The following is a 19,892-nucleotide window of genomic DNA, read 5'->3' on the forward strand; positions in this document are numbered from 1 at the left end:
TATTGATCTTCAGGGAAGCAATGACTTCTGCATCTGGCTCTTAAATGGAGATCTATGAATTGGAACAGGCTTGGATATGAACCTATATGCATAAAATGGATGTATGCGGTCAGAATGCTGTTGGATTCATTGTATTTGTGTTTTATAACCCAGCTATTACTAACACTTAATGTAGCAGGAAAATCATAATCTCCTGTTCGTAACGTTAATGTAATTTCATAAAAGTTTTTATATGACCCAACTTCAGGATCAAAAAAGACCAGAACCAGATATGAGAAGAAAGCAATTCAAAGATGCTAAATTGAATTCAGAAATTCAATTTAGGGCCAGTTGTTTCTATTCCCACCACAACAGGGAGGGAAGCAAGGAGGTAGAAAAGCCTCCCACTGCTCTGGAATCTGGAAGAGCAGAGCCTTTACCACGTGTTCCCCCGCCTTTACTCTGCACTCATGGTCTGGGTTAGGAGATCCATGAGTATTCAACTGCTATCAAATTGGAGGCAGAGTGGTAGTATTATTGATGCAAAACTTCCTTTTGGGGGAAATTTCTCTAGCAGTTGCAACGTTCTGCTGCCAGTCCCCATGTAGTGTAAAGGGTGAATCATAGATCCTATAAAATATACTGTGACCTCTTTAGTTTTTTTGAACCTCCTTAAATTTTACCCAGGCATGATTTTGTTCACGTCCTGCTAAAGGGGAACCCAGACCAGAACAGTGGACTGAAACCCAGCTTCGAAAGCTGGGAAAGCTGAGTGTAGAAGCCAAGTCAGTTGTGGGCGCCGTGTTTACCTTGTCATTTTGTTCAGTTTGAGCACTGAAGACACAGCAATCAATTTTTCACTTTCCCTTCTGATGCAAGAACACTACAGGATAGTACTCAGTAACGTATCATAAAAAATTAAAAAGGAAATTTTCAGATTGCTCTCAGCTTTTGTAGAGTAGTCATTCTAAGATTAAAGAGATACTGCCAGGTAAACTTAGCAATGAGTTGTATTTTTTGTAAAATGAGAGCCCTGTAGAGGAGCTGGGAATGCGCAGTTACAGTGTGACATCAGTATGTAGTGGAGATTGCGATAGAGCTCAGGGCTAAAAATGAGAAGTGATGGAGCACCAAACCTACTAGCTAAAACTCAGTTGAGCAAAAGACATTATCAGGAACTGAATTTACTAGAATGGTTGTGTTCCTGGCTAAGAACTAAAAAGAAGTGTGACAGTAAATATGGTCCTAAACTCAGTCAAAAGAAATTCTGCTCACTTGCTTGTCAGTGAATACCCTTTTCCCCCCTGAAATGTAAATAAAATAGTGATATCCTAGTAAATGTGATCAAATCTTATTTTTAGGAGGAGAAACTTTGCATGCATTTACTTGTTGATTTTTTTGTGGCTTGCACCTATAGTAAGCATTATAACTGGTCTATGACCAGTGATCTAGAATGCAATATTCAGTGTTCTAAAATACAATATTGAATTTACATTTTACAGTATATCGTTTTATTTCTATTTAAATAGAACACTGCATTACAATAGGGAGATTAATTAAAGCTGGGGCAATTTTTAAGAACAAGAAACAGATTGCTTCTAATATGTTCATTGAAAATTATGTAGTAAAAGTGTGCCTTTTGGTGACTGGGAAGTCTAAATTCTCTCAGGTTGGACATCGTAATACATGTATTTGGATACAATGGCAGATGGATATGAATCAATTCTCTTTTCGTTTCTAATCTGGTGAAAATAAGCATTCCATGCGGAGTATTTTCACCAGACTCTAGAGGAGTTAAAAAAAAATCACAGAGCCAAGCAAATAAAAAAACCTGTGAGAACAGAGGCATGGGATTCAGGGCTGGTCCTTAAGGTGTCATTTTAGTCCTAGTTATGGAACAAGTTTCTGTATATTCCAAAACACAAAGGAAAACCTTAGTATTATCCCTTTCTACTCTGCAATATCATTCACTGTAAGATGTGTTTCTTATATTGCAAGAAATTAAGGAGAGCCTGACATTAGACAAGATGCAGAAATTTGTGAGCTCAGATGTTGACATAGCTCAGAAATGAGAACATATTGTCATAACTTGGTTCATGTAACTATTGTGGGGGTATTAGCAAAGCAAACAATTAGTGCATTTAGGTTAGAAATTTTCCTGAGAATCCTGAGCATTACAGCAGGATGAAGAGGTTCCCGTGCTTTCCTCTTCTTTCTCATGTACTGTGTCATGTCCATGCATCAGTTTGTGCATGATTTTTGAATGTGTATGCTTTAGGTATCTGTGGACTTCTTACTGAAGCTGGTGCCAATACAAAGTGAAAAGGAATTGTTTTATGGCTTGGTTTTATAACGCGCTCGAAGTGTTTCCGTAATATGCTTGTCCAAGACAGCTTTTCCCCATTGCATGACAGTATGTGAAGAGTGGCTCAAATTCAGCATGCCTGTGCTCGTCAGCAGAGTGACAACTAACTTTCTCTACATGTCATTTAAAATGATTCTGATTGTGCTACTGTAGATATTTCTTCTTAAATAACTGACAGTTATTTCAATGCTTTGTCTTTTTGCCTTTCCTTTAATCAAGATTTGTATCTGATAATAAAACACAGTCATGGGCTATCTGGCAGATAACGGATGGTATTACTTAGCTACCATACTAGCTGAATTTATTCCTTTATTTGTATTCATGAGAAATCACATTTGTGCAGGACAATAAGCAGAAAAGGAGCAAATCCCACTAGGATACACAGGTGTATGCCAGCTCCATCGAAGTCAGTTAACCCCCCCCCCCCCCCCCCCCCACACACACAGTTGCTCTTATGAACTTTGATTTTATCATTAGGATTGTGCATGAGTAGAATTTTAGTGGTCTCAAGAGACTTAGTCAAGCAACGCTTGAAGTTTGAATAGGGCCTCATATAAATATGTGCACTTTACAGTTTATTAGCTAAACAGGCAGTTGGTTATATTAAAACATTTGTTGTTTATGTTCAGGTTTTAGCGTGAATGACTGTAGACCTGTTAAAACAGAAATCAGTTAGTAGTTGGTGGAACCAAAAGTTTTGTAAAATGTCCAAGTGTGCAGTGGTTTCACAGGAGAACAGATGTAATTCTTCCTAATGGAGCTGTGAGTTGTATTACTTATGTACTATGTCAATGTGTTAGTCTTGGACTGCCTGTTAATTAGATAGTAGTGACTGTACTGTGTCCCTAGGTAGGATACTAGTAAAGCCAGGCTGTGATTTTCAACGTTTGAGAAGTTAATCTTCAACACTCTGTAATTTTTGAGTTGTTACATAGGGTGATGGTAGTGTAATGCTAACCAAAAGAATCAAGGGCATTAAATATAACAAAAGGGATTTTGCTGGTTGGACTGCTTTCAAAATATATTGACAAATCAGGTCAGTTAAGGATCAAAGCAGTATGCATAGCAGGTGAACTGGAGAAGAGGTTGTTTTCTTGAGGATAGATCTCTTGTAACTGTTCACGGTGTGTCCACTAGCCAAAGAGGCTGAGAGTATAATTGATGGTTTCCTTATAAAATATATGATGCCAGAACCTGTGTTAAAATAATTCCTTCATGTTTGTACTGTGTAAACAAAAATTATTTCCTGTAGTAACATTAATAATGTCATTGTGTCTATTTCGAATAATGAACCTAATCAGAAAGCAGGCATTTACGGGGCCTTACTTTAATTTATAGTCAACAATTATTATGAATCATGCAGGAGAAATCAGTCATTTTAAAACAGTACATTGGAGGGCATCTATATGTCCATGTCAGTGGCTCATCCACAGGTTGTCTTAAAGCACTATTTTGATCCTGTTTTTAGAGCAAAAGAGACCAATCGAGAATGTCTTTATTGGCCTCAGTCATTCTTATTCCATGTAAGGTCAGAGACATCCGGCAAACTGCATAGCAGGAGATTCATGTCAAGCCTCTACCTTACGTTTCTGCATCCACAGGTATCAGAATTAGATGTGATGCTGTCACTGCATACTGAGCGTGCAGTGAATTTAATCAGATGGGAATGTGCACTGAAGAGTTGTTCCTTATATGTTCTCTTAAAGGTACTTCAGGAAATATTTGCTGTCACTTGTTCTTCGGAATTTAGGATTGGGCTTTTAAAAACTCATAATGATAGATATATTAAAATGTGTGTAATATGTTTTTGTTGTAGCTGTAGGCATTCCATTTTATGTTTCTACTACTGTAAGATCTTCCATACAGAGTTTAAAATTGATGATAAAATCCTATCCATAAGGAAAGCAGCTATCAGATGTAATAATTTTTCCAATGTTATTAGAAGAAACATTAAGAAATATAACTGAAAAATATTTTTCAGGAATTTCCCTGGTTTTGAAAGTATGCATTGTACATTATCAGCTGCACAATTTCCCCTGAATATTATTGATTGTTTGTACTGTAATAGCAGCAAGAGGATCTAATCAGGATCATTAATGTTAGACCTTCCAATTTTATATGCAGATTTTTCACATAACAATATGATAGAGGAAGGTAATGATTTGAAATGTTTTATAGTACTGAAGTACTTCTTTATGTGCATTTTCACTCTTTCATCATTCCAAAAAACTGAGTATAAGCCTCTTTTTTTAAAAAAATATTTTGAATATATTGATAGTGTGTTTGAGTGACAGCGGTGGTCTATGTTTATACTGCATTTCTGCAAATATGTTTGGGCCAAAAATTGTGTAAAAAGCTGTGTATACTGTTTCAGAAACTAGCTTGGAGAAACTGTCCCGCTTGGCAACAGCTTTACCAAAAAAAACCCTGTCGCACCGTAAGGAATAAAGCCACAGGGGACTAATAGTCAAGAGTGGTTAATGGAGAGGAAGAATTAGAGGCTCAGGTGAAGATGGACAGTGCTTTTCCTCACTCTGCAAAGTAAAATGAATTAATGTAGCATTTATAATTTATGGCTAAAGAGGGAGGCTCTGCAGAAAGTTAGTATCTAGAGAAGCAGGGAGCTGTTTGTAGCAGGGAGTTCTTTTGAATATAGAGGGTAATGCACTCAATGTCTGACTGTTCTGTGGATGTTTTGAGTTAGAAGGTATTAACATATTTTAAAGAAGAAATGTGCTTAGCATGGAATAGAATGCTTTTAAAAACTGCCATGTAGATGCTGAATTACCACACTGGGGTGCTGCAGTCTTCTTTCAGTTGTGTTATGCAAAATCGTGAGAAACTTTCCTTGGTGTTTGGGAAAATAAGCAGAGTGTATAGCATATGAAATATAATGTTTTTAAATTACATTTTTACTGCAGTCACAGATCCAGGCAGAGAGATGACATTTAAAAATAAGTTGCTTCAGAAATGAAAACTGTATTTTTAATTCGAAAATGGAAACATATACACAAATCTGAACATTATGGATGTCATATACAGGTTTCTCCTTTCCCGATAGAAATATTTAATTAAAATAGGGCTTTTAATTTGAAATATGATTTTTCTTAGAATTTTTTTTTCTTTTTTAACAGATAGTGCCTTTGTGGATTGCTCCCAATGTGTTAACATTCTCTGGATTTGTGATGATTTTAGTTAATTATTTTCTAATATCTTTTTATGACTGGGACTACACTGCCTCAGGTAAATATCCTCATGTTGTGATTTTCAGAATTACAGAGCTGCTTGTGTCATAGGCCTGAATGATACAGCGAGGTATCAGATACCTGAATCTTCCCATTCCCTTAATGAGCATATAGGAGGATCTGCCCTCACACATGGCATTATAAATTCAGGCCATTTTATTGGAACAGCTTATTTAGTTTCATCCATAAAAATGGGTTTCAGCGTGTAGTGTTCAAAGTCTATGATAATATCTCATTTGACTTAGAGTGCGTGCCAATATTCTAATACGCAGTGATTTCTTAAACAAGGTAACTGAGAAAAATAAACACCCTAATGTTCTTCATAAAATTTTCATTAGTCTCACATTTCTTGATATCTAAATCCACGCCTGAATTCGTTAATTGTGCTTTCATTACTCCGTATAAAAAGTTTGCCATCCCCCACGGCAAGACTGCTTCTAGACAGAAGAAATACTTTCCAAACAAATCTTCCTTGAAATTATATCTTTCAAAGTCCAAATCCGTATTTTCTCCTGGTGATAGAACAGGTCAGAAGCTTTTTGGAGCTGGCCGTTCCTGAGCATAGGGAATGTTCAGACCTGGAATTCTTAGACCAGTTGTTGAAAAAACCAAAAAAGCCTACAGTAAGTATCTGCCAGGTGATTAATATGTAAAATCTTTGCTTTTCTTTAAACTAGGCAATTTGGAAAAGACTCAGCATTCTACTTTCTGGAAAAATTATGTTTGTTTTTTTGTTCCTTTTAATATCTTGTGCCTGTGATTAGGTTCGGGAGGTACTTCTTGGTGTGAACTGTTTGTAGATTTATTAAGACAGTTCTGGAAGCAGACATACTTACTAGTAGTTCTGCTTCAAAAATAATCCTGTATGAGTATTAAATTTTCAAGGGCCAGTATGTTACGTAAATATCTAGCCTCATCTTTATACACTTGGATTTTTATCAATGCAGTTGATATTTACTAAATTCTGTAATAAAATAGTATCCAGTACTGACCTTTTCATTGGATAATTTTACCATGCATGACACGTTCCCAGTGGACACGTATTGAATTTGAAGATACTTGAAATAATGATATAAAGTATGTTAGAATTTAGACTTCTATGCGTAGTTTGCAAGCCTATTCTTAATTTCACATGAAAACAGTATCCATCATTTCTCTATTGATTGAAAACGTTCATGCAACCTAACTAGTCTTTTGAGTATCATATATCAATTCCATGCACAGGATCAGAAATAAAAGCCGTAATTTCCTGGGCAGCTGTTTTCCATTCTATAGTTTGCAAATTTGCAGCCAAGAATCAGGAAGTGCCGTCTTTGCTTTCAGAACAGCAACGTGAGACATGAGTGAGAAGTGTTCAGGAACGTGGCCTTCAGTGTTGGCATCTCTCAGTTTAGTAAGGGGATGCCTCTGTGTACCGCTGTTCCCTCTTGTTCTGTGCAGGATGCTGGCAACCTGAAAGGGTTTCCCCCGTACAGCAGTTCACTGCTGGCTTCTTCCATATTGGATTATGTTTAATTTAAATAGAACACTCTTTGGAGAAAGGACTGATTTCTTTAAAAGTGCAGCAATAATCTTGGGTTATTGTTTCTAGCAGAACAATAACAGAACCTTGCATTCTGTCCAGTTCAGCTTTCTCTTCCAGGTTCATTAAAAAAATACCAGGCACATTATGAAAAGGGAAAAAAAGGGTGCTATATCTGTCTTAGCCTAAGGGCAGAGTTTTCCTGTTCAGATCTATATGGTAAAGCTGCTGTACAAAACTCACATTGGTGTTAATAAAAATGATCGTGCTTGAAAACTACAGTTTTTAATATATTCAGAATATTACATAAGCAGTAACTAATTTTTTGATGGGTAATTTCCCATGAACAGTGAAAAATTTTGTCCAGTTACTGTCCTTATTTTGTGGAGTATTGCAGTCACTTCAGCACCAAAAAGCTCTCCCTTATTTTCTTCACTTTACCATATGAGCATATTCAGGCTTGGTCGTTGTTTCCTTGAGATGTAGAGCTCACTGATGACCTGAGTTGATTGAAGGCCAAAAACAAATCTTAACTTTAATTCTGTTTTATATATTAGGCTAATCAGTGGCAGTTTGTTCCTATGTATATACATATCTTGGTTAGATTTCTTTAATCTTAACCGCTGTTATACTGACTCTCTATTCAATTTATTTCAGGTACCAGTCCTGGACTTGTTCCAACCTGGGTGTGGCTGTTTAGTTCTTTTACCACCTTTTGTGCTTATACTTTAGGTAAAGTATGCTGGAGTAATTTACACATCTGGAGTCTTCATAGAGTTTTATCTGCTAGTTCACTAATTCTGATATCCAAATGAAAAGGCATAGTGGATAAATTATTGACTTCTCTCCAAAACAGTTGTCTGATATTAAAAAAAGATTAACAACCATGAGACTTTAAAAAAACCCAACAGTTTTTAATGCTATGTAGTAGCTTATGTGACTGTAGCTCTTCTCTTTAAAGTTTGGATTCTTTCTGTAGAGGGACAATAGAAATCATTTCACAGCACAGGCCATTACTGTTGGGTTTCATAAAAATCTTTGGTACTGAACCACTAACTTTTTGAGAAGCTACCTGACATTTGCTCTAACTTTCAAGGACAGGAGAAACAAAGAGCAAAGTAGATAAAAAAGGGAATTAATGTAACCTTCTGTTTTAACCTATAAGGCACGTCAGTGCTGACAGTGTGTGTCAGGAGAGACAATATGGATGTGGCAACAGGACTGAGCTTCTTTTAGAAATGGAGTTTCTTTTTTTTTTCTCACCTGTTACTGCCTTTCTCCCAAATCAGCTTTATCTCATTTTCAGTTTTATGTTCTGATTCGCTTTTTATATCATTCCAAGGCTGTGTATTTTCACGTCCGTTGCAATTTGCGATGCAGTTCTGTGAAGACACACCTCAGAGTTCAGATGCAGACCTGAACTGGTGAAGATCTCTGAGTGAGATCCTCATTCACACGGCTATCTTGCTTTCTCTTCCAAAGCAAACTCATACCAAACTAATTTTTTCATATCGTGGTGCAACAGAGCTAAGTTTTCCTTGGACTCAAGCTGGTATATTTACATGGACTGCAGCAGGCTGTGTAAACATGTCAGCCCTTGTGGAGCTGGTTCATGTGAGGAACTGGATTGCACAATGTAGCCATATATTTGTGTACCATATTTAAGATACCTAACCAAGATATAAATGTGTACCATGTGTACTCTGTAGTGCTGTGCAAAGATACAGGCCTAGAAAATCCTGGGAAGAGTACTCCAGCTTAGCACAGGGAGTGTAGTGAGTCCAGGAGCTGTATTGTGGGGGAGATACCATTTTTGTTTTCCACGACATGCATTTAGAGCCATCTTGATGAACCAGGGTGTATTCCATTGTGCAGACATCCCTCTCTGTATTTTGAATGCCTTGGCATTTTTAGCCAAGTGCTGAATTTGTGCCAAAATTATGTTGTCCAGAATTTCTTTGTATTTCTACCATATAAATTGTCGATGCAGCCACCACTTGAAGCTGCTTGTCAGTCAGATTTTTGTAACAGCTGTCAATAATCATCATCAGAAGAAGCCTTTTCTTTTGTGAAAACCTTTTTGTAGGTGTAGGGAATTTAATGAAGCGGCTATTGTTTCATAAATAGGAATTCTCTGTTGTAGATGTTATTTGCCAGGGAGACGTATAGTTCCTAATACTCAGAAGACAAGGGATATGCTGTTGACAGTCAAAACTATAATGAACTGATGCATGTGTAGACTTTTAGGTCTGCTGTCCAAGCCACTTTATGAAATACTTAGTCTCAGATTCAATTCTGCATGGCAAAAGTTTTCCCTTTGGAAAACTGCAAAGAGCCATAATAACTAAGCAAATATTCAACTTAAATCTCTCAGTTTCTTTTTAATGACAAAGTTCTTTTCTCCAAATTCCCAAGCATGCCGCTCTTTTTTTTCCCTCTGTTAAGGTGGTTTTGTATCTTTGCCCTTTCTGTAAAACAGAATGTTCCTGGCTGTTACTTTGAATTCCACTATTTATGTTACATGAACTTTAATAAAACTGAAGACTTACAAACCTTCATGGGACAGAATCATAACATAGGAATTCCAAAGCAGTGGAAGTATGGGGCACTGTATGTCCACTATTAAACATATACTGTTGTTGTCATGAGTTACTTGAAAACTGACACCTAAAACAGAAAATATTTTCAAGACCTTAAAAAGCTAGTGAAGCCACATGCAAAACTGGGTAAATGTTCTGTGAAGATCCAGTTTCGCTTATGTGTTATACAGTTTCCATATTTCTCCTAGGTCATTATTGTTAGAAGTACTGTATTGCATGACACCATTATAAGCCTAAGTCTGTTTAGCAAAATGAAAACCCCCGTTTCACTGTGATCTATACATTTTATCATCTAATGTGAATATTCTTTTGTGACAACCTAAAATAATTCATGAATAGACCAGTTTTCTCTGATTTGGGATATGCGAAAGACCACATGTTTAGGACTGTTAAGATCCGTCTTTGCTAGTTATATTGAAGAAGCATCCTTTAACAGAATAAAGAATTTCTACATTTATAACACACGATTCAAGTAACCTCAAGCTTATACATACAATTTTCTTTCTGTAAATTTCAGTGAGGTGCTGACAATTCAATGGCACTGTTACTGCAGAGCGAATATGGCTCAAGAGGGGGCAAGGCCTGTTTGAAATCCCCTATGAGATCTTTAATTTTTCGAGTTGTGAGAACCGGCTCAAGAGATTCGTATTTGAGTGGAGGATATCTCCCAGCTGTTTAGGTATTGTAATAGGGTGATAGTCTAAAACCTGTGACAAAATGAAATCCCGCAATTTTCTGGTTTAGATCCCTGCAGTATATTTACGTTAGACAAAACTCACAGTGCTGCCAAATAATCTAGAGAAGTAAGTAGCATGTGATCTATAGCAGCTGCGGGTTCTTTGGTCTCACTGTGCTGAATTTTCCCTTCGGTCAGTGATGGGTTAATAGTGCTATCACTAGCTAATAATTGTTAGCTATGGTACTTTCCAGGTAATGTTAAAAAAAGTCCTTCTCCATGTTATTTTGAGTTTCAGGATAATTACACTTAACTTTAAGAAGAAGAGTAGTTCTGAAAGCCTCACCAGCACACTCTCAGAGAAGAGACTAAGGGTATGGTTTGACAGTACAACTAAGAGGAGTTACAGCTGCCAGTGCCCCTTCTTCCTTCTCCCTGCATTCCCTGCCCCTCTCTTGTGCCACCTCCATGGCTTTTTGTACCCTTCATTGAGCCAATCCTGTTCAATGAGCCAGTCCTGTTCAGAAAACTTAATTTTTTGTTGTCTTTCCACTAGTTGAGCAAGCTGCAGGTCCTCTCCTGTGCAACAGCAGTGAACTGTCAGATCGGCTCAAGCCGTATTGTCAGACTGTATCCTCAGAGTCACGTCCGTTAAAGTGTCTGGGCACCTTTCAAGCACCTATGTGTTAAAAGCAATCAATGCGTAACTCACCTTAACAGTGAGATGTTCATGTACCCTAAAACTTTGACCAAAAGACTCTTTTCATCTTATGTTTGCACACACATACCAATAAACTTGTGAAGTTCACCCCTTTAGGCAGCCATTAGTCATTAAGTATTCAACATCAGGTCACCTGATTGCCTGAGTGAGTGTCCCCCAAAGCAGTCTCCTGGAGTCTGAGCGCCTACAACACCACGGGGTGGGTGAGAAGCCGTATGGGTACATAGAAGTACCCATGCAAAGACCACTGGGGACAAGTAGTTATGAATGTCTCTCTAAAGTTTGTAAGGAAGGTGGCATTCAGTAGAAGAATTGCAGGTAGAAGAACTGCCTGAGAACTGAGGTAAATATTTTATGAGCAATGCTAACATTTTGGTATCGAAGGGACTGTTGTACTTCAGTTTCCTGTCATCAGTCTTTGTTATATATAGCTATGAAATCTTTGTGAAAAAAGATATTCCTTTTGCTGTACTTTAATTCTTTGTTTCTTTTCCTTTCTCAACCCTTCTAGACTCCATAGATGGGAAACACGCTCGAAGGACTCAGTCCAGTAGTCCTCTGGGAGAGTTATTTGACCATGGACTGGATAGCTGGGCTACCTCCATTTTCGTGCTTTCTTTTTTTTCTGTCTGTTCCCGTGACAATGGGAAGTCTGGAGTTTCTGTATATACAATGTATATATATTTAAGCATTGTCTTGTTTAACTTTATGTGTTCACACTGGGAAAAATATAACACAGGAGTTCTTTTTCTTCCTTGGGGATACGATCTAAGCCAAGTGGTAAGTATTTATCATTCCTGTTATTTTTATTTTTTAACTATGTTAGTGTTTTTGTAATATTACAGAAATAGAAAAATATAGCTCAAGGCAAATGTATTTGGCCAAAAGTTTGAATGTGAAATAGCGTAGCTCTGAAAGTACTTCAGGAATATTTCCTGCATTTGCAACGAAGGGATGTTCTCAAGCAAATTGTCAGCATCAGAGATTCATTGCCTTACAGGAAAAAGAACGGCTTGCAGCAAGCCTAGCAGTCAGATGGCATATACAAGAATGTCTTTTAACTGCATTTGATTTGTGATAGTAAGAAAAATTTTCTTGCTATCTAAAACCATAAGCAATTATCCCACAAACACTAGGCTTTGAGACACTATGTGAATTAGTCGTACTGGTATTTATTAGCAGCTGTGGCATTGTCGGTATTATACAACACTAGACCTTCTCCATTCTGCCACTTCTTACACTGAATGTGGTAGTGGAAATAAGGTTGTACCTATGCACTGAGCATACACTGTCATCAAGTGGCTTTTACTGTTGAAAATAAGTCGAAGTCATACCTTTAGACGTTTGTTTTTTGGGAATGGTATAAACAGTATTCAGTAACATGAATTCCTTACTAGCCCACAGCCAGTTCCCAGCTGACTTCCTTGATTGGCTTTCAGCCCTACCTCTGAGTGGACCTCTTCGTAAACCTGGCCAGGGCACCACAGTGAGTGATAGCCTTATTGCACAAATGAGGTGATAGGAGTTAGTAGTAGTAGTAGTCGTAGTAGTAGTAGCAGCAGTAGTAGTAGCCTCATTGCACAAACAGGCAGGGGCCCAGCCGTAGGATTTCTGGGCTAGTGAGCTTCTTAAATAGGTTCTTGCAGCCTGAAGAGGACAGTTCCAGTCTCCTGAGTTTCCTGTCACAGGCATGAGCTGAAAGGTGGAGCCAAATATATGTAATTGAAAGGAAGTTTGACAAATAGTCAAATACGTGTTTTAATGGAAAAGTAGTATTTGAATTGATGGCTGCAGATGTATTGTTGTAAACATCATCACAATCCAGTGGTTTGAGAACAACTCGGAGATGTTGGTCCAGCTGTGGTGCATCTGTTTCATCCCCTAGAAAATAGGTCCTGGGAGAAGGAGTTGGCTCAGGACTAAGACATTAGGCAGCCAGCTGCTCTGGAAGTTTCAGCCATATCTGCGCAAGGCTCCTTAGTGAAGTCCTTTCAGCAGGAGAGGAATGGCTATGTTCAAACAAATTTCACTGGTTGCTTAAATGATTGCTGTAGATGTATGTGCGGATGCTTAGGAAGCTCTTTTTGATTGCTACAGCATCGGGACTGTATTAGTGGTTAAATATGGGAGTGGTATCAGCTAATGGAGCGCTACTGTTAACTCTGCACTAACAGGGCCTGTTAGTGACCTTGGCCACTGTGACTGCTTTCCCATCTGCGAAATAACGGTAATAACATTTTCCTGTCTCGTGGATTTGTGGTGAGGCTTAATTTCAGTAAAGACTGTAAAGAAGTATGATTAACTTGGCTGCAAGATTCTAAGAACTTTTATTTCCTGTGCCCTTTTGGTGCTGAATTGCTGTCCTGTATGCTTGCTTTTCTAGTAACTTCTGTGATGATTTGCTTGCAGTCCAAATGATAAGCAAATAAATGTAAGGATTTTTTGATGCTATATAGCACAATCACGGATCAAACCAATGAAACACAGACTCTTTATTAGGCTTCCTGACTCTAGTACATTTGTCACCGAAGCAACCCACTGTAGTGGAAGATAAAACTTGAGAACAGCAAGTGTGATCTGGTTTCTATTTTTTGTTCTACTCATCTTGCTTAATAGTTAGACTGTTTAGGACTCAATTTTGGCATCTTTCCTTTTCTTTTTTTGTCTCTTTTTCCTTTCCTTTAGCACTCCAGTGGCAGTAGGTTGTACCATTGAAATGTCTGTGTGTCAGTTTTCTCATCTGTAAAGGGTAGTTTTTGTAGCTGCGATTGTCTAAGGACAAAAGCAAGACAAGGTTTGCAGGTCAAGGTAGTATTTTTTTCTTTAGTCCAAGCTGTGTGTTACGTACGCCAGAAAGCTTGTGTGTTCTTTTCTAGCTGTGCGAAGTGGTCTCGTAAAGTACGTGACGTCTATTACAAGCATTGTCTTGCTCCTGTTTTGCAAACCCATTCAGCAATTTCATATGATGGGTGTGCTATTAAAGGCAGTTATTCATCTCCAGCTACTTGGAGGAGAGGATGTTGAGGTCATTAACAAATAGCTAATGATAAGTAAGAAAGATAGTATTGCCCTCACTGTTTTTTCACCACTTCTTTGCCAGATACTACCACAGTCATGTTCGGAGGGACAGAGGGAGGGAGCACTTGTAGGCTGCTTTCGGACACGTTCCAGGCATTTAGTTCATTGTTTCTTCTGTGACATTTTAAGCTAGATTGCTAAGTGAATGTGCTTTAAATAATTTCGCTGGCAATATGATGCTATTGCACTGGCATGTCAAACACTCAGGTGGCCTAGTCCCCCACTTCTGTTTTTAATATTTCTGGCCACCAGGAACTCAGGACTTCATTAGCATCACAAGGCTCAGAAAATACTGTAATTAGTGTAAGCATGCAAATAAATAACGGTCGCCCTCCGTGAAAGCAGTAACTGTGGCGCAGCTCCCAGGACGCTGCTGCTGAGTCAGCGCCTTGTGCACAGCGCCGGAAACAGCTCTCCGGCTGCTGCGTGCGGACGGCGGGGCGAAGAGACCTGCTGCTCGGTATGAAAAAATACCTCCTTATAAACAGAGATGCTTGCAGAACGTACGCAGACTGCGTTTGTCTGCGACTCAGTGACTCGTCAGAATTGGTTACCTAATTGGTAAGCCTAATCGGTGAGACGACTTGGGTTTGTTGGTACGGCAGCGAGGAGAAGGCGGCTGCAGTAGTGAAACCCTTCCCCGCCTCTTCGCCGGGGCGCAGACGGCTACCAAGCGCCTGCTCCTCCGCAGCCAGGAAAGGGTGCCGGGAACGGGGCCTTTTCCTACCGTGCCATCTGGACAATTTGTGATGAACGTACTTTGAAGTAAGCACACCCATTAGCAGCCCCAAAATTGTGGCCTGAAGAAAAGGCTAAAAGGGAAATGGTTGCTCTGTTCTTTGAGAAATCATTCCAGATACATCTTGTAAAAAAAAAAAAAAAGAATCAGTCTTTTGTCACAAGCCCAAACAAAGCAAGCTAAAACCTACAGATTAAGTTTTTTGGAGAAAAAAAAGAAAGTTTTCCTGAGAAATGAAATTTTTTAGCTTCCTGCTGTCTGTTAGTTTTTGTGGATATCCTCTTGCTTGTTTAAAAAACTATTTTTCCCCTGAACTATTTAAGCATACCCCAACCCTGCTGCTGCTTTTCATAAGCCATTGTAGTTGAGTTCATAGTAGGGGGAGCAAAGTGCTCATTTTTCCCTAACGATAGACCAGTGATACCTCTGCTTACGTTGGTACCTCAGGCTTTAGGCCGCTCCTAGGCATTATGGGAAAGTAGTAGTATTTGCAAAATAGAAGTTAAGAAGCGAAGATAAGAAGTGCATGAGAACTGGACTGATCCAGACGGATTCGCCACATCCCTTCCTCTCCCTATCCTCAGTCAGGAGGGCTACAGAAAATATTTTAACGCATAAACAATTAATGCTATTGTAATATGCTAGGGAAATTGGACTTTACAATAAAATTAATGTTTTGCATTTTGCAGAGTCATAAAGACTTTAAAAACATAGCCAGTATACTTTAAAAATTGATGAGAAAATGTTTGATTTTTTTTTCTGTGCATGCAGCAGCCTATTCAGTGAGCCTGTATGTAAAACACAGCAGAAAAGCATGTCATTTGGGGGGAGGGAATTGCATATATGTATATATACATAATTTAAAACACTTTGGTCACAAAACTCACACCTGCAGTAGTGGAAAGACAGGATGGTGACTGTCAAAAATCAGATTTTTAAGAGAATAGTTATAAGGTTAAAAGCTGAGAGATTTTGAGGCATTACACTACCTTGTGTTTGTATAGCATGCTTCAGCCATCGCACGTGGAAGAGATATTGTGCTGCTTTTATAGATGGAGAACGGTGACTAAATTGTGGAAATTTAAAAACCTGTGATACCATAGTGAGCCACTGCTTAGGATCCAGCTGTCCTGCTGTTCAGTTCTGGACTGCCATGTCAAAGGCCTGCAAGCTAACACCATGTATTTTCTGATTTTGTCTTCCCTAAGTATTATTGCCTCCTCATAGATGAGGCCTTTACAAACCAGAGTTTTGCCCGGTCAGATGCTGCAGTGAGTTAGAATGCCCAATTATGTGTCGGACACTAACTTGCTATACAATCTTTATTGTGTCATTTGATTTGGACTTCTCATTTTACAAAAGGTTGTAATTATGTGTACGTGCTAAAAATTAGAGTTCTATCTGAAAAGTACTAACGCAAATCTGTGCCAGAGATATGAATAAAACACCTAGTTTTCTTCCTAAGTACTCAGTTGCACTGGGGAACATTGCTTTGCATTTTATTTATTTTTTTTACCAGCAATGTCTTTTAAAGCAGTCAACAAGTTTATATAGCTGACTAACATACTTAGTTTTTATCTAATAATTTTGACAGTCTTCAATTTTTGCAAGATTTTAATTAAGCTAAAAGAAAAAAACCAAACCAAATATCGTCTTAGATCAAGGGGTACAACTATAATTTCTTATCTTTCCAGCTTTCAACCTGTGAGGGTAAATTCAAGGGGTCCATCGAAGCCAGTTGGACCTTTGCCATCAACTTTGATGGGGCCAGGAGTCCATCCATCATTTTGTATGGATACAATGCCATTTCTTTATAACACCAACTGTTACCTCAGCTGCAGGCAGTTGTAAAACCCATTAGACACAGCCTGCGTTTGGGCCAAAGTTTCACTCACTGTCCTCAATGGCCCAAGATGTGGCTCTCATACTAGAGCCTGCACTTCTCCATTGCAGTTCTGTCGTGCTGCTTATTCTTGCACAGGCAATTCAAGCATCTAATTCTGTGATTCCCCATTTGGGCAGAATTCTTTACAAGTTATATAATGACAGGGCAAGAATCTAGAATTTATACATAGAGAGGTAAGGGATGTCAAATATAACGGTATCTAAATTTAATTGGAAGTTTAATTAGCAAAAGTGTTCTGCTGCCGATCTGGGATCTTAAACAGCCTGTTATCTACAAAAAGCTTTTCAGTTTACCTTTAAATTAAAGCAATCATGTTTACCTTAGTTTCATTTAGAAGACTGGAAATGTGTCGATAAAAGTTAAAAATAAAGAAACCCATAGTATAGTAAAAACTGGTTATTTTATAAAACTAAACTAAAAATAGTAAAATCTAGAATGGAGGTAGGGTTGGAAAATACTTGTGATTTCAAAGTGAGAAGGTGTATTGAATGGAAAAAAAAAAGTTATTGAATGTTACCTGGCAATAAATAAACAAATACCTGGTCTTCTAAGTGGCATTGCACTTAACATGGTTGTTCTTATTTAGAGCGAAGGCGAATGTTCACAGTTCATTATTAATCCAGGTCCAGGACCATTCAGGAGGTCGAGCCACTGCGCGTGCAACATACTGGCACTTGTGATTGCTTTAGCAAAATTGTAAATGGCTGAAAACTAAATATACCAGAACGAGGAGGGAGAAAAGTTAGGGTAGCTGGGTGCCAGCGCCCGAAGGAGTTGCAGTGGAGTGGGTTGCCTGGACTGGGGGAGGAAAGGGGTTTCAAAGGGAGGGGGGTCACTTGAAGAGATGGGCTCAAGGGCAGAGTGCCTTAGAAGCCACTGAATTATGTTCAGTACTGCATTTGCACGTTACATACCTAAAATGGTAAAACTTCAGTAATTTGTGCCACAAACTGTTGATAGACGGTACTGCTACAAGTAATACAATGGGCATGAAAGCTGTTGCTATAGGCTTTTGACTGCACAAAGATTTCTGACCTCGGCAGGGTCACAAAATTAACTCTGAATAGAAAGTAGAAACTGCATTTACACCGCTACCAAAACTGGTGGTGCTTAAGCATGTAGAGCGACTCATGAGTCTTGGGTATGAGTCCTTTCAGTGTTAATGAAGTTTGACGACTTGTTTCTCTTTCCATCTTGTAATGATGTTATCTGTCAAACAAATTAAAAATCAGGGAGGATCTCAGTTCCCTCCCCCTCTTTTTATGTCTTCACATTCGGTTGAATTCTTTGCGCATTTCTTGTGAACTTAGATTTTTCCCTCTCAGTTATTTTGATGTGATCAGTCCAGGGGGGAATAGGTTGTGTGGTGGGAAAAATAATTACATTGCTAAATCAGATTTGGAAACCTGCACGCAAATACAAGGAAGAGCATTTGCAGTGGGGAGACCTGGCTTTATGAAGGGATCTAGAAATAGGACTTTTTGAAAAGGTATGCCAGTAACACTTGCCACATGCGAACAAATGCACACATCAGCAGAGAAGTTGTTTGCTTAGTGTATTTCCTGTTTTTTAAATCATTTTGTTGATTATCCTGGAAGCTGCTTCAGTACTTAAAAGTAATTGTTTTGGGATGGCATCATAAGGCCCTGTAATGTGGGGAGGCGACAGGAGGAAAATAACAGATCTTTTATTCTTGTATTTGTACTGAGGTGGTAAGTGAAATTTTCTGCCTTTAGAAGTGAAGGATTAAAAAGACTTTATCCTTTTTCTGTAGGTATTAATAGCAGCATACCTGCTGACTGGTGCTGTTGGTGTGGAAATTTGGCACAAGCCTTTCCTGTTTGGTTATTACATTACAGATGTATTAGTAATCTTGCTAATAGGTAAGTGTCCAGGTCTGTGGATAACTGTACTGTTTTTTAATTATTTTGATTAGATAGTTCTTATATCCCCTTCATAATTTTTTGTCCTTCCCTCAGTGTTGAAAATTCCGAAAACAAGATGGATAGAAATATTTAATAGGGTTTATACTGGAGTACTTGGAAAAAGTAGATAATTTTGGAGACATTTTTCCTTGTTCTGTTCATACCTGCTGTACACAGATGATAAAGAAAATGTTCCTTAATTCCATGTGGAGTTCAATGTTGTGTGCTGGCAGGTTGACTGTTTTACAAAGTTGCAGAAACTTCTAATGTCACTCAGGTAAAAGGTTCACATTTACATATGGTATAAATCTGTTTAGCCTGCAGCACAATATGATCCAAAACATTATGGAAAGAAGGAATAAAGGTATTATTTACATAATGTTAAGTGGCACAACTGTAAATCCGACAAGGAGTCTAGGGGATTTCTAAGCTCTTTGAAAACAATTACTTGTAGAACAGAAGTGATGCATTTTTCATGCAAGGCAATAGTCTGCTCGGTCATTGTTTGATACTGCCACTGTAGTTTGAAATAAGTATTGAGCATTTCTTAAGCTGTTACAGCTAGATTGAGAGCAAAAGTAGTTACATTTTAATAGGTTAAAACATGGTAGTCCCAGATAAAAACATGCATATGGGAAATGACTTCAATGTGTTGCTTAGAAAGTGAAGAAATTATCGTATATATTTTATAGATTTTTATGTGAACATTCAAATTATGAAAAGAGGGGACTAAAAAGGTGCTGGACACATCCAGTAGAGACATATATCCCAAGAAATATCTTTAATTCTTGAGCTAAAAAAAACTTGGAAATTGGAGTTCACTGACTCTAACTAGGAACTATCTGAGTATTTCCTGGAGGAAAATTTGAATCTACTACATTCACATATGTTCTCAACATCTTTTCTCATAGGCAGATCTTCAGAAGATACTGTCCTAAGCCTCTGTGGTGCTTACCAAAATTCACAGATCCTAAAGAACTTTTGAAATGACCCTGTGTTCAGGCTTTGGTTTTTGTAAGCAGCACGGACAAGGATATGTTTTGACAGTCCTTTGTGCTTCATCCGGAGTGTAAAATTGACCATGTGTAACTGAGCGGGTACAGTCTTTTTCTTTGTCAGGCCTGTTTTTCACACTC

At 38.3% G+C, this 19,892-nt stretch overlaps 1 protein-coding gene across 4 annotated transcripts in view; it reads left to right on the plus strand.

Moving 5' to 3' along the window:
* The window catches only part of LOC112984826 (ethanolaminephosphotransferase 1-like), a 52,935-nt gene that overhangs the window by 13,087 nt on the left and 19,956 nt on the right, over positions 1–19,892 (plus strand). For all 4 annotated transcript variants that reach the window (XR_010387977.1, XM_064507569.1, XM_064507571.1 and 1 more), the window contains exons 3-6: positions 5,479–5,587; positions 7,769–7,843; positions 11,620–11,888; positions 18,606–18,714. Coding sequence is in view for 3 of the 4 variants with exons in the window: in XM_064507569.1 (XP_064363639.1) it covers positions 5,479–5,587; positions 7,769–7,843; positions 11,620–11,888; positions 18,606–18,714 (562 nt within the window). In the remaining variant the exon portion in view is untranslated. The remainder of the gene's footprint in view (positions 1–5,478; positions 5,588–7,768; positions 7,844–11,619; positions 11,889–18,605; positions 18,715–19,892) is intronic.

Source organism: Dromaius novaehollandiae, chromosome 2 (genome assembly GCF_036370855.1).
Source record: "Dromaius novaehollandiae isolate bDroNov1 chromosome 2, bDroNov1.hap1, whole genome shotgun sequence".
Lineage (NCBI taxonomy): Eukaryota > Metazoa > Chordata > Aves > Casuariiformes > Dromaiidae > Dromaius > Dromaius novaehollandiae.